The sequence below is a fragment of the Schistosoma haematobium genome, chromosome ZW (genome assembly GCF_000699445.3).
Source record: "Schistosoma haematobium chromosome ZW, whole genome shotgun sequence".
NCBI classification, from domain to species: Eukaryota; Metazoa; Platyhelminthes; class Trematoda; order Strigeidida; family Schistosomatidae; genus Schistosoma; species Schistosoma haematobium.
The window spans coordinates 58,234,488-58,252,049 of record NC_067195.1 but is presented as its reverse complement, the minus strand read 5'-3'; the positions used below and the strand labels follow the sequence as shown (position 1 = coordinate 58,252,049).

The 17,562-nt window shown below is 32.1% G+C and overlaps 1 protein-coding gene across 1 annotated transcript in view; it reads right to left on the bottom strand.

Annotated features, from left to right (window-relative positions):
• MEGF6 (multiple EGF-like-domains protein) overlaps nt 1-17,562 on the bottom strand; it is a 108,692-nt gene that overhangs the window by 43,409 nt on the left and 47,721 nt on the right. The window contains exons 7-12 of the mRNA XM_051211873.1: nt 15,871-15,996; nt 9,155-9,277; nt 8,169-8,309; nt 7,395-7,526; nt 6,643-6,765; nt 5,043-5,189 (exon numbers count right to left, since the gene is read on the bottom strand). Coding sequence (XP_051071986.1) covers nt 5,043-5,189; nt 6,643-6,765; nt 7,395-7,526; nt 8,169-8,309; nt 9,155-9,277; nt 15,871-15,996 — 792 coding nt within the window. The remainder of the gene's footprint in view (nt 1-5,042; nt 5,190-6,642; nt 6,766-7,394; nt 7,527-8,168; nt 8,310-9,154; nt 9,278-15,870; nt 15,997-17,562) is intronic.

The following is a 17,562-nucleotide window of genomic DNA, read 5'->3' as shown; positions in this document are numbered from 1 at the left end:
TGATTAAGGCAGCACCAAACAGAAGTTTTCTTGCAGCCCAACTATTTTCGATGTATAAAACCAGATATTCTTTAAATCAAACAAAAGTAACTCAGTACCCTTCTAATATCATCCTTAAATGCATGTACAAATTTACATGTGCTTGTGAAAGGAAGTACACAGGAAGGACTAAAAGAAGGATATTTACAAGATGTTATGAACTTATTCCCTGTAAGTTATGTCTTTATGGAAGTAAAAAATATTCACAAGGGTGAACACCAAACATTTAATGGATAGTAAACACAACGTTGATGTCTCAAAAGAGTTTAAAATAATTAAATTGAAAGCGTACATCTCTTTTACTCCGTTTTGCAGAGACCACTGACATAAAGCGCTTTTGATCTGACCATTATATACAGAAAGTAAGTGTGGTAAACCTCTCGTCGGCATGATTAGATGGTTATATTGTAACGATCGTCATTAAATTATCTCTATTATTGTTTATAACTTAACGTATAAATTCCCGCAGACATTCACTTACGATGTCATCTTTAATTTTCTTTTAAATAGATGCCTTGATTATCATTCACTTGTTAATAGTTTGCTTATTGTCATTGTCTATTTACTATCAATTACAGTTTTATCCCCTTCTCTTTTTTATGATTTTAACACAGAATTACAAATCAATGTTAACTAATATGTTAAGCATATGGTTCTCTCTTGTTTCCTATATCATTTAATACTAAGCTTAACTGATTATGGTATGTAGTAAAACGTAATTGTATCACTCATGAAAACTTAGCCGGCTAATAAGAAGCTTTGAAATAGAGTGAATCCATTTTTATCCTGCGTGTATTGTTCTTCTCACTTTATTTAAACTGACCTAAGTTTTTAAGGAACATTCGATGATTGATTAAAAACACTCATCTAAATCTTGTTAAACAGATTATAAGTGAATTGAAAAGCACTTATTGATACATTAAGCGAGAAAAAGTGATTGAGAGAAGAGTTGTCTTTGAAAAGAATTCTCAAATACACACTTCTTTCTACAATAATCAGTCATGTGTTTGTTACTGGTAGCTATGATTTACGGAACATATTAACTGACAACTGAAATAAATAGAAGATCAGATGACGTTATTCTCGTTAGGGAACTAAAAATTTAATTGATAAGGTTTTTAAAATGCATCAAGCTTATAGACCATACTGGCTTTATTGAGAAAAAGCACCAATTCTATAGGTAGTTCAATAACCGAACATTTGAACCGGTGACTTTCCGATTACCAATTCAATAAGAAAGCCAGTCTGATAGTTGAATTTTTAATTTCCTTTATTCATTATAAACGTGTTGCTTCTAATAATATTGATCATCTCAGATATTCTAATGAATAATCGTTTAGTAACCAATTATTTTGTTTGATATTAGAACTGGTTGAAAGTTAATGTATTACAAGGAAACTGGTATTCATATATTTCATTTGTATGAAATGATTTCAAATGTAAAATTAAATCTAGTTTCTTGTCTCACAGTTTTTTCGATCAAAAACTAACAATGTAACGACCAGTACTTCTTTTATTATATCTGTAATTATAGAGATTTTTGGCCAAAACATATTTCCAATTCACACGTTTATCAATGATATTATTGTGGTGTGTGCTACTGATGACAGCAGATATAAGTAGTATATATTACCAATGGAAAGTGGAATACCTGGCGGCGGAAGTTTAAGGGGTTCAAAGAGAATAGAACGAGAACAGAGAGTGATTGGTGCGAAACCGAAGGAACAATCAAGTCTGAGACAATTGATTGACATTTTGCAAATGAAGTATTTACTGTATGCATCTCAGATTTTACTAAGACGTTCTGTAATTTTGTATTCTAACATATTTGGCAGTTCCCACTACTGGTCTTGTTCACTACATTATTACTTAACTGACTGGTTTATAGTTAAAATTCGTGTTTACATAATTTTAGCTTCTTTTCAAAATTATTCTGTGTATGAAATTCCTTTTGGAATAAGGGTCTAGATAATCAGTGTATGATGGTTAATTATAAGTGTTAAGTATAAGAATTATGTGGTTACAAGAATACGCATTCATTAATAGTTTTAAGTTAAGAGATTTACTTGACAGTCGAATCTCGTTGCAACTGTATATTACACATAAAATAGTTTGAAAAACTATCAAATAATAAAAATGTAGACGTAATAGAATTGGTGAAAAGATACCCACTACTTTGTCAATAAGCAGGTGGCTATCAGGTTTCAGTAGCTGAGTGGATAACACGATAGCGTTTGCAGCAAACGGCACTTGGTTAGAGTCCCAGAGTGAACATCAACTCTAGAATGCAGGCACATCCAGCTGATGAATCTCGAATAGGACGAAACGCGCATCCTGGATCCTACTGCTAGCCATTATCTATTTTTGCTTATAAATATATTATTATTTTAATCTTAAAATTGTGTATACGATTACAATAGTTTTCAGTTGATTCGAAATTAGCTTGTGTGATGTAAAACATCATATAATTTAATTCCTTGCGAAAGCCTAGTTTCAGAATCCTACATTTTGATTATCAAATCTGGTGTGATTATGCTATGTTAAAATAAGTAATGCTCAAAATCATTTCGGACATATTGTTGTGAGAAATAGTGGAATTCAAAGGAAAAAACAAGATAAGTCGAGATTAAAAACTGTAAGTAAACGTTCATTCAACCGAAATCAGATAAATCAGTAATACCGTACAATTTTGCATATATATATATATATATATATATATATATATATATATATATATATATATATACTAAAAAGAATGAAGATGTTTCGGTGAAGAAAATTTTCCTTACGAAATTATCAAAGATAGTCAAACTCATTCAAGTGGAAGTTAGTGAAAATGAAGTGGTGTTGCATAATCCAATCGAGATTTCAAGTATTGTGTATAATAATTGATAAATGGAAGGGTGTTATTACAATGTGATTAAAGTTGATTTTTAATTACTTTGCTAAGTGATGCAACCCCTTTTTATTCAATACATAACTATTATTGGCAGCTAAAGGTATAAATGTATTAATTTATTAACAAATAGCCCAAACCAATAAAAGCAGTAATGCTTTTAATCTGTGAAGTTTGACAAGTCATTTGTAGTGTTAGTCATTAATTTTAGCCCATAATATATCTTATTCTAGTTTCCGGACATTCCATTCTATTCGTTCTACTTGAGTCATTTTTTAACCTTGTTAATTATTCGCTTATTAGCCTTGACTGTTTTCACATGAGCGTATATATGTGTACACTTCATGTCCCATGACTCATCACATGTCTGTAGTTTATTTTGTCTGCCTATAAACATTGAGTAATGCCCGGCTTGAATTGGAGTTGGCTTCCCAGCTATCTTCCATACGCTCTAAATAGGAGTCAGATCAACGGGCCACCAAACATTTATACAAAAACTATTTAGTCCTGTTAGAGAATACTGTTTTTATGTGACTTTCAATGATACCTGATTAATAAACAATTTGTTTGCAGATGGTATATCAGTATACTTCTTAACTGATTAGCTATCAATGTCACTGGAGGCCGCTGGGGAGTTTCAGACTAGAAATAATCAGTTTCTCAGTGCCTTCGGTGTTTCAGAGGAAAAAACTGAAAGAAAAGAAAACATGCGACAGCTATATGACACGACGAAGAAAGTGGTTGGGAAATATGGTAAACCAGAGCGACTGGCTAAGAACAAGGAGAGCAAGCCACTCACTGAGACCCAACAACAGCGGAACAGGTGGGTAGAGCACTCTGAAGGACCTTTGAATGGACAAGCCCCACTGAATCCACCGGACATCGGACCAGCCCCTTCAGACCTCCCTATAACTGTCACACCACCAATGATCGGAGAAATTATCATGGTCATCAGACAAATCAAGGGTGAGAAAGCAGCTGCACCTGACAACATGCCAACTGAAGCACCGAAATCACACATAGAAATAACCGCAAACACGCTCGACGTTCTATTTTAAGGAAGAGTAAGTGCACAAGACTGGAAAGAAGGCTAAGTCATCCAAATACCAAAGAAAGTAGTTTTGAGCAAATGTGAGAACTAAAAAGGCATCACACAACTATCGGTACTATCAAAAGTTTTAAACAGAGTGTTATTGAATTCTATTAAGGGTTCAGTAGACAAAAAAATTCGAGGTCAACCGGTCAGATTCCATAAGGATCGGTCTGTTATAGACCAAATCGCGACACTATGGATCATTATTGAATGATCGATTGAATAGAACTCGTCACCATACACCAACTTCCTTGACTATAAGACGACATTCCACAGTGTAGATAGGAGAATCGTGTAGAACCTTCTTCGACACAATGGTGTACCTGATAAGATAGTCATACGATGGACTGCATTGTGAAGTTCATGAAGGGCGCAGGACAGATGCGTTCCAAGTAAGAACCGGTGGCAAACAAGACTGCTTATTCTCTCTCCCTTTCTCTTTCTTCCAGTGCTTGACTGGATTATGAAGACCTGCATATTTCAGGGGGAGCACAGAATACAATCGACAGCTTGGATTTCACAGATTGCCTAGCTCATTTATCACATTTACACCACCAAATGCAGATGAAGACAGCCAGTGTAGCAGTAGCCTCTGCATTAGTAGGCATCAATATACACAAGGAAAAAAGTAAGATCCTTAAATACAATACACAGAACGCCAACCCAGTCACAATTGATGGGGAAACTCTGGAAGATGTGGAAACATCGTGTACTTGGACAGCATCATCGATGAACAAGGAGGATCGGATGCAAACGTGAAGTCAAGGATTGGGAAAGCAAGAGTGGCATTTCTACAGTTGAAGAACATATGGAACTCAAAACAACTGTCAACCAACATCAAGGTCAGAATCTCCTATACGAACGTCAAGATAGTTCTATTATGCGGAGCTGAAACTTGGAGAACAACTAATACCATCATTACAAATATTTGGGTATGTATAAATTGCTCCCCAAGCAAGATCCTCTAGATATATTGGACAAAAACAATAACAGTTATTTTATTTTATAACTAACTTGAATCAAATGATGTCCGTATTTTCGAAAACTGATGGACATCACCTATGACAACTCGTTGTGTTGGCTTCATATTCAACTGTTTACGATTTTGTTTAGTCGGGGTGAATAACGTACTAGAATCATCTCGTACATAACTGGACGAACCTAGAATGAAGAAAATAAAGAAATAACAGAATAAATATAGGAAACAAGTCGTGAAAATATCTGGATACCTTCCCAAATGTTCTAATACTCGATCTGTTGCTTTAACTATTTAGGTCGATGTGAAAATATTTCTCTGTAAAGATTTAACTTGTTAAATGAATGAATAAAGTCTAATATATGTAATAATTTCATTAGACACAGTAATGAGTAATATATTTATTGTTAGAAATATCACAAATAAAATTAGCATTAATTAGTATAACTATTCAGGTAATAGTGTACTTATATTTGACTTTTCTAATAAGTTCGTCAACTAAGCTACACAAAATTTTTACAGAAACATAGGAAAAGTTCATAAGAAATCGGCGCAATGCCAAAGGCAGTTTGTGAAAATGAAACATTGGAGAGAGAAGTTTTTCCCCAAGGAATCACACTTAAGGTATGGAGCCTTCAAGGGTGACCCAAGTACAGGATGGTTGCCTACCTTTTGTATTGATCGGAACATTGGAACATAGAGCTATTCCAGTAATTTCTTAAGTCTATTACATGTATGTTAGGGTCTACTTTGACACCGGCTGAATAAATGTCCTATATTTTCTGTGAAATCGTAACGTATAAAGGTCATCTTTATGCATTCAAAAGTGAAACGTGTGAGTGAAGCTGCTTTGTGTTTTGACAATCATAGTCATCATGGAAGAATTTCGGTTTTACGTTAACTTCATGACTTTTACTGATTCAATGTTTATTTTTCAAAATTATTTTTGTCCATATATGTAACCATTAATTTTTTATTATCATTTTTATCAATTGTGATTCTACCACCCTTACTTTGTAAGGTTAGATTTTCAATATAAAATTTTCCTTTGTGAAAACTAAAACACATCAGTTGTTCTTATAAAAATATCCAACATTTTCAAGTACAGAGCATATAGCCACATTTTTGTATGTCTTTTTCTTCTAAGTCACTGTCTCACTCTTCATCTACTTTCGTTTCAATTTTATTTATTTACTTACTTACTCCTATTACCCCCGTGGAGGGGCGTAGGCCGCCTTGAGCTCTTCTAAGGTTACTGCCAGCCCTAAACTCGGGTAGAAAAGCAGGGTTGGGTGTGGGATGAGCAACTCCTTCTCGTTGAAACCAGCTTTGCTAAAAAATAATGCTAACCAGAATTCAGTTTTATTTACCAAACTATGTATATTTTTGTCTCATTCTACAATTCATTGTAACTGGGTATTCTATATCTACTGAGTAGCCTTGAAATTTAAATGAATACATTTTATTCTACAAAGATTGTCAATGTTTTTCTGTCTAGAACCTTATTCTTTTTAGTTTGATTGAACACAGTATATTACTGTGTGATAAGTGTACATCCGCTTTGATTTTCAATTATTCTTTATATATTATAAAATATAGAGTTAGTTACTAAAAGTAGTAGAAATGTTCTTCACTTACGTGAGCATGTTCTTCCATCTGGGTTTAATTCATCACCAAAATCACACAAACACCTATGACTACCTATTGTATTCACACATTGAAATTCGCATCCACCATTGTCATCCAGACATTCATCAATATCTAAAAATCATTTTTAATTTTAACTAACTTAAGTATGGATTAAAACTGTTGAAATGAACTTTCTTTAAATTTTTCATTAAAACATGGTAAAAAGGGATGGATCATTCCATTGTTTACTTTAAGGACTGCTATTGATAGATTTCTTCTGGTTTATGCGCATTATGTACAGACTTCCGCTATGTTGCCATTAAATCACAAGCATTTTAAAAGTAATCTTAGAAGTAAATTGAAATCATTTGCAGAAATATTAACACTGAGAATTGTGTAAATACTTTTTTTAAAGTTCTAGATTGGTCGCTTGTGTATGTAGATGTTTGCTTCATTCTAGTTTGGAATTTTTGAATAGGGTCTGTTCATAACTTTGCCAGTAATCAGATTTAGGTCCTTCTAGCCATATGATTCATATGCTACATTTAAGCCGATGAGACAGAATTAATTGATCTGTAATTTCTAAGTCGGTCAGTTGGCGATATTCTAAACCTGTCGTCGATTATCATCAGTGATATATGTCTAGCTTTGAACATGTTTGAACTCTATCGGTATCGGCTTCGAAATTATTTAATATCAGTTATCTCACTCATTGACGATGTAATTAACGTATTAGTATTAAACATGTAACAATTATTTACCTTGACATGAATGTCCATCTGGGCTGATACGAAATCCTGTTTGACATTCACAACGGTACGTTCCTGGTTCGTTAATGCAAATCACAGCTTGACCGTAACATTTAGCTTCACCAATTACACATTCATCACGATCTAGTCATTTTGAAAGAAAAGTTTAAAGTATAAAACATTCTACACTCAAAGAGAAAATGTAATCAAAAAAATTGTCTGAAACTTTTTAAAATTAACTTCAAAATAAACATATCTTTCAGATCTTTTTTAAAAACTCCTTTATAGAGAAAGTTGTCAACTTATTACTTCGCATTAATGGACACCTAATAATGTTATATTTTTATGGTAATCTAGCAAGATATTTTTTATGTAGTGTTATAATAGACAAGATAAGTTTCACTGTATGGATGGTGTGAAAATGACTTCAATTTAGTGTTTATTTTTTAATACTGTTTTCTTTGTTATCATTTGAATGTTAGACGATAGTTTTATATTTTACAAGATATCTCATCCTTTCACGTGGTAGAAGATTCGATAAAATTATCCTCTTCAAAACTGATAATTAGTATTAAATGTGTGACAAAATTTTATGTAAGAAGATGGAATAGTTTATATCTAACAACTTCAAGTATTAATTTAGACCACCATGGAAAACCTGGAAGTATGATGATGTAGCTTCAATTGACTCATAATATCAACTATTGAAATTATAGATATGTTATAAAACACTGAATGGAACAATAAATTATTTAGTAATATACCAGAAAAAAGATTTTAACTAACCTGAACAAGTTCGACCATCAGCTTGCAAGTCATAGCCTGGACTACATGAACATTCTGCTGTTCCAGAATCTGTTCTTGAACAAATATGTGTACATCCACCATTGTCAAATCGACATGGGTCGCTTACTTCTAAGACAACACCTAAGTGATAAAAATCAATAAAGGGTTAGCGTGTTATTTGGAAGTAACTACGTGTTCCTATAAGTGTAGTATGCAATTTAAAAAGAAAAACCGTTTGAACATCTGAATGAACGGAATTCGAACTGTATAAAGTAAGAAACCTTACTTACTTGTTACCTTTTATGTGGTAATCAGTTGTCAAGAGATGTCATTTAAGTCGAAAGATTTAGACCACTCGCATTACCTGAAGAGTGAAAATACTAGCTTTCTTTGAGGAAATAACTTGAAAACTAAAAATCTGGCTTTACAAATACAGTCAACTATATGAAGTTACTTCCAAACAAACAACCAACATAACGAAAGTGATCATTGGAAGCTGAAAATTCCTGCATTTTCTTTAGCTTCAAAATTCGGTGATATAAAAATTAGCGTGATTATCCAAACACCTTGATTAAAAATAACAAGTTCATCATTTTCTATCTCTGATGAATCGGTAATTGTTACAACGAAGTTAGGACTTACATAAGATCTTTAACAAAAGGAGATTATAATTCAACATGTAAAACGTTCACTAATTTGATATCAAGAATCCATTTTAGAAATTTACTTCAAAATCTTTGTTCTTGCTCAAACTAGGAGTAGAATTTGTGAAAGGTTTTACAACGATATGCTTTGTATAACACTTCCATCTCAGTTCTACGCGCCGATAAATTCAATAAAGAAATCATGTTCTCCCAAAATTATAAATTCAGTCGAAATTTTATTGTATGTTTTGATTCAGAAATGTATCCTTTCGTAATGTAACTTTTTCACAGCTTTAACTATATAGTATTCAACTATAAAAAAGCCACTATGAACTAACTTACGATAACAAGATTTCCCATCATTTCCTATTTGCCAACCAGGATTACAATCACAGCTGTAAGAACCATCGACATTTCTGCACAGCTGCTGACAACCTCCATTGTTTATGCTACATTCATTAATATCTGTGAAAAATCAAATAAACAAATGAAAGAAATTATCAGAATTAATTTCATTCTTATAATTTGAATAGCACAGTTCAACTACTCATAAGTAATTAATATTATTTCCCTTGATTTCACGTAAATCAAAATACAATAATACTGACCATTGAAAAAAAGATCAATAAACATTTGAAAAAATAGATGAGATCATAAACTAAATTTATGATTCAAGACGAATATATGGAAGGTGAGAATAATTAACTCTTAAGTCAACATAAATATTATAATCAGTTGGAAAATGTTTGATAAAATGTACAAATGAATTTAAGAACGTATTCAACATTTTCCAGAATAATCACTACAATATATAATCGTCATTAGATGATCTAATTACTAATAGAGTAGATCAAATATATATCTTACCAATCAAATTCATTTGTAAAATATAAAAAAATAATACACGTTCGTCAAATTAGTACGTTTTGACAAAAGAAATTTCCTTACATTTGTTGAAATAATACCATTAAGTGAATTTAAACTTCATCCCAATGCACAAGAAGGTGACTATCAGGAATCAGTAGCTAAGTGGAGTTTGAAGTGAACGGTACTGGATTCGAATTCCAAAGTGAACATCAACTCTGAGATGCAGGTATATCTAACTGACGAGTCTCAAATAGGACGAAATGTGCATCCTGGATTCCACTGCTAGCCACTATCCATTTTTCTGTTCTAATGCTTTTGACTTAAGGTAATATCGAGGCAATGAGCATGGGATGCACATATGCCAACAAGAGACTGATCAATTCTAGTCTAAATAACAATGGGAATATGCAAGCAAACAATACCGTGTGAATGGTGACGAAATAGTTTGCTTATCTCTTCTCTCTATTTTCTATCAATAAAAAAATAATCTGAAATTATGTGGTGTTTTATTATTTTCATATTAGTACATTATTATTATTATTACTAATGTATTTTAAAATTAAGATAAAATTCGTACCCTTTTTGAAATTTAGAACAAAAACTGTATGATCAGAAGGGGTTTGTGGGGATTTTTAGAAATTTCACAGATTGAAATCATAAGTCATTTGAAGCTAGACCACCATGTAAAACCTGGAAGCACTGAACGGCTAGCTTCAATTGACTCATGATTTCAATCTGTGAAGTTCCTAAAAATCTCCACAAACTCCTTCTGATAATAATCATCTGCTCACTAGTGACTGACTTCAAGAGATAGTCCTGGAGTTCTAGTGAGATGCCGTTACCAGTGGAGTTCAACCAGGTCGGTTGTGAGATATCAACTCACTGAAGACAATAGTGTACGGTGGAACAACTTCGTGCACTGGTCGAAGCTAGACATTAACACCGTTGGATGCTGGCTCAGTGGTCTAGTTGGTTAAGTGCCTGGCGCGAAACTGGTAGGTCCTGGATTCGAACCTCGTGGGGTGCGGGATCATGGATGCGCACTTCTGAGGAGTCCCGTACTAGGACGAAACGGCCGTTCAGTGCTTCCAGGCTTTGCATGGTGGTCTAGCTTCAATTGACTCGTGATTTCAATCTGTGGAAAAACTGTATACAAATAATTGATAAGGGTGTAATAGTTTGACATTGAGATTTATTCATCATACGGTTGAGTAATTATCATCAGATTTTTTTATCACTTCATTGAATTAATGATAAAAGAAAACACACTTGTTGTTGAGATATTGAAATGACAAGTAAATTTCCTTCGGCACCCTCCTCTCTCACACTCTGTTTTTCACACATCATCATACATACACCCATATGAATGCACAACTTAATGAACTCTTTTAATTATGACTATTCTTTATAAAGGAATTTTCAAAAAATGTGTAGTATTAAAAGTGATAGAAAATGTTTTCACAATTGCGGTTGATTTGTTTCTGTCTATTTTTTTGTCCTCTCTCCCATAGTTTTATATTTAACTTTTCTATCTATGTTATTGATATTGTTGATGTTGAAAAAAGAAGGAAAAAAAGTTAACTAAATGTTAAAAGTCAATGAATTTCCTTTTCAAAATTCGTTTTTTTCGAATAATAAATAAATTTTGATTTTTATCAGAAAGGGATTTTGTGGAAATTTTAGTAATTTCAATAATTGAAATCATGAGTCAATTGAAGCTGGACCATCATGGAAAACCTGGAAGCATTGAATGGCTGTTTCTTCCTACAGTGGGACTCCTCAGCAGTGCGCATTCACGACCCTGTCTTGCGGGATTCGAACCCAGGACCTATCGGTTTTATCTTATTTTAATGTATTAAAGCTTCAATGTAGGTCAAATCTCATTGACTTGTTAAGTTCTTTCTCTTAATCTTTCCCAGAATAATTTAAGTTTGTAGACTGTAAAGCTTTAAAATAAAAAAATGTCATGCAATCGCTCTCTGACAAAGCTGGTAAGGATTATGTCAACATGCATATATTTTCCAGCTATTCTAATGTATAGTCTAACTATGTATACACTAACCAAATTTATTAGGTTTGTTTTGTGTCAAAAATGTTTTATGCTTCATGTGAACTTAAAATTCATTTATATTCTAATTTCATACAACATACAGCTGATGATATTCTGTGATGATATTTAACTATAGTATTTTTAATCTATGTTCATAATTTTTGCTTCAGATTAAGATCTTTGTTACAATTTATTAACTAAACTAATTGATAAGCTTTTTGATGGTGTTTTGTTCTCTGAGCTGGATCGTTTGGTCATGAAGCTTTAAGGATTATTCTGAACGATATTGTTAGCACAAAATTCAACTTGAAGCTCAGAGAACAAAACCCCATCAAAATCATCCACCTGAGTTACAAATCTTTTCCACTATCTCATAAACGACCAGCAATCAAACTAGTAGTTCTCGATTATTATTATTATTATTATAATCGTCATCATTTCATCAAATTCAAATTAATTGCCAAAACCACATAGCTATTCACTTGATGTAAGAGAAAGAAACAACAGAAAATTGTCGGATAAAATCGGTATCATCATCATCATCATCATCACCACCTAAAACCATATTTGTAATGTTTTGCTTTTTCAGATACTGAACTACGAAATGAAAGTAAACCATATAGAAACGTATAGAATAAAAATGTGACCTATTTGATATACTAATAATTCACTATAGTTTTTCAATAGACACTATTTAAATAAAATAAATACCACACCAGAATGTGTACTATAAATCATTAGTTAGTATTAATGAATGTATGTATTATATTGTATTCTACTTTTAAAAAAAGAAGTGAATGAAAAATACTATAATACCTGGTCATTCATTCTCATTAAAGTTTCTGTATTGTCGGTGGAGGTGAAAGAAGTGAATGAGATTTTCATTTTAAATGTTTCATATATTGTTGATAGATGATAACTATGTAATTAAACTTAATTAAACTTTACTATTTTACATTCATATGAAAGTCAGGTTACGGTAAATGTGTTTTATTTACAAATTAAGGATAAATGGTCACTAAATATTATAAAGAGTAAATTTAAAATATACAATGAATGAGTCGATATGTAGAATTTTTACACTCAACAATTTAATGATAATGTTAATAGCGTGAAAAATTTAAATAAAAGAATTGTTAAACAATATATACTCTGCAGTGCAAATCCACGATCTCACTTCACGATATTCTAATCCAGGAACTATCAGTCTCGCGCGCGAGCGCTTAACCTCTAAACCACTGAGCCGGCATCCAGTGATGTTAATGTTTAATTTCAACTAATCCATGAAATTGAACGACACATCCACCATTGTTTTCAGTGAGTTGTATCTCACAACTGACTCAGTTGAACTCCACTAGTCACTCTTGAGGAGTCCCACAATAGAACGAAATGGCTGTGCAGTGCTTCTAGGTTTCCCATGGTGGTCTAGCTTCAATTGACTCATGATATCAATGATTAAAATTACTGTAATATCTACAAAACCTCTTCTGATACTAATATATACTTTGTTAATGATTACTAATATAACAATACAATTATGTTCATTTACTTTTGAAATAGTAATTTTAAATGTTTCTTTCAACTCTCTACGTAGACTATCGGATTTTTAAGCTTCTTTTTTTCAAAAATACCGATCAAATTTTAAGCAAGTAACAGAAATATAATTAGCTTCATTAGTTCCTTCATTTAGAGGCAATAAGATGTTTTGATATATATATATATATATATAGACCTTGTTAGTAACTTATTAGAAACAGTGAAATAAAATAATCAAGTGTACAATTAAAATGAATTGGTTTTAAATTTATTATATCCATTAAGTGAGATATTTCACTTTTGGTACAATTAAGTCTGGACGTGAAATCTATTCATTTAATAGATTATGTACATTTCCAGCATATTGTTTTAATTTGTACAAATTATAAGCATGAGATATTTAGTGTTTATTTTATTTAATTTGTTTTTAAAAAGCCCTTTTTCTTTTACCTTTTATATCGTTTATCAGCTGGTCATTAATGTTATTAAAGAAATATTCAATTATAATCTTTTTCAGTATAGAGTTGTGGGGATTGTTGAGCTTTAATTGAGATCAATATTAGACCACCACTGAAAACCTGGAAGCACTGGACGATCAGTTTGTCTTTGTATGGGACTTATTGGAAGCGCATAACTATGACCCGTACGTTGGAATTAAACCCAGGGACCTTCTATTTCATATACAGACGCTTAACTATTCATTGTACATTGCACAAATATATCCTATTTTCTTCGGTGTATAACTGCCCCATATTCGACATTGTTGAACTCCATTTATAACAGCTTTTCACTAGGACCACGAGAATTCCCTCTCAAAGCTAGTCACTAGCGAGCACATGATGATTATTAGTATATTGTTGTGGAGATTAATGAATTTTTTATTGAGATCATTAATTAATCAATGTTAGACCGCCACTGAAAACCTAGAAGCAATCTTTCTGTAGATGATCAATGAAACCTGTATACATACTTCATTTTGTTATTTAATATTTTAAATAGTGTAATTTAAGGTAAATTTGATTGATTTTGAACTGTCCTATTGATTCTGCTAATCTGTCAAAATACTTTATTCCTACTTTTCTTACTCGTAACATTAACTTTTAATTAAAAGCATTTTAGATTCGAAAATCGCACTTCAACATTTGTGAAAGATTCGATCTGGGTGTCATTCATTTTGCTGAATATATTTTAGATGTAAAAATAAATAAAACTGTCGAGATTCGGTTATCTTATAAGTATCGTTTCTGAATAATAATCTCTCACAAACCAAACAAGTTGTCGTTACAATTAGTTTGTTTATCTTCATGCACGGTTATAAACATGAAAATTATTGGTAACTCGTTTCAAATTAGACTGCTGTTGAGCATAAAATGTTTGATGATCATTTGAAATAAGGTATATATTAAATGATGAACACACGACTATTGTAGAGATTTAGGTCTTTAATGAACCTGTAAATATATTCTCTTCATAGATTGCCAGAATGTAAAGTTTTCCAAAAGTCGGCTGGTTTATCATAGGTAATTGATTTCCTACCTGATGAACACTTGAGGTAAATTCAAATAGTATCGAATAATTGTAAGCTAATAATAAGAACTATTCAGAGGTTCGGAACAAGGTCTCTCTTTGAACTACTTGTTAAGCTCATTTTACATTTCTTCTGTCTGGAAAACATGTACCACATCTTGTATGATGTATTCAGTTCGTAGATTTTCTTTTATTCTGTTTTAATACAAAACATGATGACTGAAATTCCTGAGGAACTTAATTCCGAAATTTAAAGATAGTTTTCTCGATGAACTAATATCATCTATAGAATTAATGAAAAATCGAAGTACTGGATAGCTCTCTTGTTATGATCCAGAACTACTGAACATGGTTCACAAATAAACCTCACAGGCGAAACTCTGGAAGAGCATGAGATCTTTTTAGAATATAGAGCCACCTAAACATTTTTAAAATCTAATTTCCATTGATTTTTCTGTTGGTATTAGTTTTTGACAGAGGACATCTTCGAACTATACACATCTCTCAACAAAACATTCACAACTCATTGTCTTACATCTAGCTGTTTATTAAATTTGAATGTACAGATTATCAGAAGTCAATCTATCAATATTATCACATTAAAACTTTACAATACTCGTCAAATAACTCATTATAAATATGAATGTCGGGATTTACAAGGTATTTCTAAATCTCACTAACTAGTTACCTCTTCAGTAATTTAGCAATCAAGCTCCATCTATAAAATATTAACATAAGAAGTCTGTTTTTGCTTTCAACATAATGGAATAGGTGAAACTGACAGATAAACGCCGGTGATAGGATACATGGTGATTCAAAGGATAATCCTTATATTTCTACGACCAGAATACATGCACTAGCATGAAGCATAAGGATGGAAATTGAGAATAATATGAGGATGAAATGGTTTTTATCATTATTGAATCTCTCAGTAATTGAATAAACAGGGTATAAAGCATATAATATTATGAAAAGAGTTCACGATGCTTAGCGTTTCCTCTGGAAAAAAAGACAACTTATGTATTGCACAAAGTTATTTTGTATAAGTCTATCTAAATATACGTGTGTTTACTCTTACCGGTGCATTTTTTTGCATCATGAGAGACTAATTGGTAACCATCGTGACAACTGCAATGAACTACACCGTTTACATTATGACACTCATGTTGACAGCCTCCGTTATTGATTTGACAAGGATTGTCAGCTGTAAAACAAACAGAAATATTATATATATTCAGAATATTATAATGCAGATTAATTATGGATCGTATTTTATCTGATATTATTTCTATCAAATGAAAGGAATAGAATAGAACAATGAATATGAAAATTTCAGGCACCAGTTTGATATTGATAAGTGCAAATAAACTGCCATAGCAACAATTTTAAATGAGTTATAACTAAATTTATTACTTTTACAAGTTGTAGGTCAGTCGATGAGATCAAGAAATGGAACTGCCAAAAATACTCTACATTGAAATGTTACAAAGTGACTTTCAAATAGATTTTACAGGTCAATTGTATTATTAAAATGAAATTAAAAGGAAGGACAGAACTTGTAATTCAAACTGTGGCAATTCTACAATCTCCACAGGTCATTCTATATGAATAATAACCATTTGTTCACCATGGATTAGCTTGAAGATGCAACTACTGGAGTCCTATTGAGATGCCGTGACCAGTGGAATACAATCATGTCGAGTGTGACCCAGTTATCTGCATCAGGCAATAGATGAGGGTTGCACAATATCGTCGATTGGTTGAAGTTAGGCATTAAAACCACTCTATGTCGGCTCAGTGGTCTGAAGATAAAGTACGCATGTGTGAGACCGAAGATCTTTGATTAGATTCTTGAGTATGGGGTCATGAATGATAACTGCTTAGTAGTCCTATAATGAGTGGAAATGCCAGTCAGTTGCTTCCAAACCTTCAATTTTGGTCTGCCTAAAACCGATTGATGACTATTGAAACTTCTATAATTTCCATAAATCCCTTATATTAATAAAAAATGTTATGGTTCAGTCACTGCTCGTCATTAAGCAAAGATGGATAGTGGCTAGCAGTGGAGTCCAGGATGCACGTTTTATTCTATTTGGGACTCGTCAGTTGCATCTGAGTTCATGTTCACTCTGGGACTCGAACCTAGTACCGTTCGCTTTAAACGCCATTGTGTTATCCACTTAGCTACTGAGTCCTGATAGCTACTCGCTTGTGCAATGAAATGAAATTTAAATTCACTTGACAATATCGAGATAATCCGCACGAGATACACATATGCTAACAAGAGACTGATCAATTATAGTCCTAGACAACAATATAAATTCATTGAAAAGAATTTGTTTGTTTTACTTTAGTGAGAAACAATGAAGATGAGAAGTTTAAAGACAACGTATAATCCGAGTACACTTGATTATTCATTTCAATATTGTTAAGACAATTACTCATAAGAACAAAATCATAATTAAAACATTTTAGTGATTATTTTATAATCACTTCATACTATTGTTAAGGGATATATATATATTTCATATTTAATAGTTAGAATCACTTAGTGCACACCTTACTTATATTATTTAAAGAAATCAATATTGTGAATAAATGAACTTCTAGTTTTAATCCATATAAATTGTAACCATAAATAAATAAGTTTATAAATTAAATTTATAATGATGGAGAAGATTTGTAGCTCAGATGGATGATTTTAAGCAAACCATCCAGCTCAGAGAACAAAACTCTATTAAATTAAATTTATAATAGATTCAAAGAGATA